Consider the following 3099-nt stretch of genomic DNA (forward strand, 5'->3'; position numbering starts at 1 on the left):
GGAAAATGGTTTAGCTGTCCAAATGGTCAAGCTAGTATTCTCCAATTAAGAATGCAAACACACTCACCATAAAAGCAATAATGAAAAGGGGCTGAAACTAAAAACAATGCTATATCATCTCTAATGCATTAGAAGTACTTTTAATGTGTGCAAGTGTGCAATACATTGCACACACACTCGCATTACGGAATAAAAAGAAGTAAAGTGAGTGAATGGAGTAGGCACAGTTGCACTATATTAAGGTGCTAGGAGTCTAGGACAAAACATAGGCGAGGCTCTAACCATGAGCGTTACGAAGCCTGGCACGTGTAGACGCAAATTGACTATATGGAGATATGAAATCATACAACAATCAACAAATGAACAACCTATGACTCCATGAGCTCTACCATTTCACAGAGAAACTTTACTGTAATGTTGTATAATACAAAATTGCAACATAATAACTAGCAAATATATCTTCTATTTGAACCAGGCAGCAAAATTTATTGTTATAGTGCAAGGAAGATGAGGGACACACTGATAGTTGAAGGAATTGGCTGGTCTATTTCACAATTTGCAGTTTCTCAAATGCTATTTGCATATATATGTTTCTAAATGTTGGCATCAGATGAGGAAAGGACAAACAATCCATGACTTCTATCTCTATGTGTGTGTGTGTGTGTGGGCCGGCAGAGCCATCACAAAGTAAAAGCTGAAGGAGCTCAGTAGGTAGATGCATCACTTACTGAAAACGGAGACTAAGGAAAAACAATAATAGCTAATCCTAAACAGGAAATGGTGTTCTTTTATTGGTTTTTTTTAATCATAACCACAAAAAACATTGTGCACTTGCCCAATGAAAAATAAACAAACAGGTTCAATCCCAATTTGACCCTCCAAATTGCCAAAAAACAAAATAAAGCTCAGCTTAAAGCACCAATACCAGCCTTGCTCTGCCTTGCAAGCTTTGTCCACTCTGTGTGAAAAGCTCCTGGGCGATCAATCCGCTCATATGTATGAGCCCCAAACAAGTCCCTCTGTGCCTGGACAAGGTTAGCAGGCAGTCTCGCACGCCTGTAGGTGTCAAAATAAGAAAGGCTAGCACACATTCCTGGAGTGCTAATTCCTGCTTGGATAGCCAACCCCACAACCCTTCTCCATGCTGCTTGCCTCTGCACCATCTCTTTTGCAAAGTCTGGATCAACAATCAGACTTGCCAATTGTGGATTCCTTTGGTATGCTTTCTTAATTCGGTCCAAGAACACTGCCCGAATAATGCATCCACCTTTCCAAATTCTTGCTAATTCACCAAAATTGAGATTCCAATTCTGCTCGACACTCTTAGCTCTCAACAAATTCATCCCCTGTGCATAACTACAAATCTTGGACGCATACAACGCTTGTCTAACATCATCAATCAATCTCTTCTTATCAACACTTGGCCTCGCAGCCTCAGCCATGCCAGCCTCCTTCAAAACCGCTGCTGCGGCCTCCCTCTCCTCTTTCAAACCACTCAAATACCTACAATCCAAAGAAGCAGCAATGGTTGGAGCAGCAACCGACAACTCAGCCGCCTGTTGGACAGTCCATTTCCCAGTCCCCTTCATCCCTGTCTTATCCAAAATTTTATCAACTAATTCCCCATCACCGTGTTCATCTTTAACCTTAAATATATTAGCTGTTATCTCAACCAAGAAGCTTTCCAGCTCTCCTCTGTTCCATTCATCGAAAATGTCTGCCAATTCGGAATTAGACAATCCTCCAACATTCTTCAACACATCATACGCCTCAGAAATCAGTTGCATGTCTCCGTATTCAATACCATTGTGTACCATCTTCACGAAATTACCCGACCCACCTTCTCCAATGTAAGTGACGCAGGGGCCGTCCTCCACTTGTGCAGCGACCTTCTTCACAATCTCCTCGATGTTCAAATAAGCTTGGTAAGAGCCACCAGGCATAAGAGAAGGTCCATTACGAGCACCCTCTTCGCCACCTGAAACTCCCATGCCCAGATAGAGAATACCCTTATCCTGGACTTGACGCATGCGTCGCTCGGTGTTCTCATACCACTCATTGCCACCATCAATTATGGTATCACCCGAGTCCATAAACTCAGAGAGAGCGGAAATGGTCTGATCCACAGGGGAGCCAGCTTTAACAAGAATAACAAGAGATCTAGGCCTTTGAATGGAGAGGACAAAATCACGAGGTGAGTAGTGTCCAGTAAGAGGTAGATCACCTTCTTGCTTAGCACGTTGTACAGTTTCATCGACTTTAGAAGTGGTACGATTGTAGACAGAAATAGGGAAGCCTTTGTCCGCTATATTTAGAGCAAGATTCTGGCCCATCACAGCTAGACCAGCGAGTCCTATGCGCGAAAGACCTGCTGCCGATGCCTCCATTGCAGATTACCCTGAACAAGACACAAACTTGTTAACTCACAATCATATAACCATCCCCAATTAACAAACTACATAAACAAATTTTGAGATATATACCGTTATAAGTCGAAATGAACGAGATCAACAGACCGGGGGGTTGAAATAGCGGCAATAAACTATTTTTAAAGGTTGAAATGACGGAGTAAGTGATGGGTTGAAATAGCGGAGCGAACGAGGCTGAGTTTGTCTTTTGGGTTTTTGAAAAGTCAACACAGTCAAGAGCTAATCTTCTGCCCCTATCACTTTGTTCTCTGTAGCCAGTTGGTATCTACCCACTTAATCAACTTGCCTTGAGATGTGTGCAAAAATCACAGAAACAGTAGATGGTGGGCTGACAAGATACTTTCAATTCTCAAATATATTTTGTTTGTTATAATCTATGGATTCGGGCCAATATGGCCGCCACCATGAGATCCCTGGTCCATTGATAATGTATGTAGTGAATAGATTGCTATTCTGAGGGCATAGACACCACCTCAAACAACACTAAATCCTTAAAAATTTGTTGAAAGCCATATTTAGTCCATCACCCATCATTCATCAACATCAAAGTATCAACAACCACAAGGCCCAAATTTTTTTCGATGTATCCAAAAACCGATATATATCGGATATATCAGAAATATCAAAGATATCTATTTTTTTGTTGACCAGTTAAAATTTTGTTTCGTAT

The 3099-nt window shown here is 41.6% G+C and overlaps 1 protein-coding gene across 1 annotated transcript; it reads right to left on the minus strand.

The window, feature by feature from the left end:
* Positions 1 to 767: 767 nt before the first annotated feature.
* LOC147525300 (6-phosphogluconate dehydrogenase, decarboxylating 1, chloroplastic) lies at positions 768 to 2678 on the minus strand. Its single transcript, XM_086606141.1, has 2 exons — positions 2484 to 2678; positions 768 to 2398 (listed from the first exon to the last, which is right to left on the minus strand). Exon 2 carries the CDS (start codon positions 2385 to 2387, stop codon positions 906 to 908), a length of 1482 nt encoding a protein of 493 aa, XP_086462267.1. The 5' UTR covers positions 2388 to 2398; positions 2484 to 2678; the 3' UTR covers positions 768 to 905.
* Between the last annotated feature and the right edge of the window lie 421 nt (positions 2679 to 3099).

The sequence above is a fragment of the Coptis chinensis genome, chromosome 1 (genome assembly GCF_015680905.1).
Source record: "Coptis chinensis isolate HL-2020 chromosome 1, ASM1568090v1, whole genome shotgun sequence".
Taxonomy (NCBI): domain Eukaryota; kingdom Viridiplantae; phylum Streptophyta; class Magnoliopsida; order Ranunculales; family Ranunculaceae; genus Coptis; species Coptis chinensis.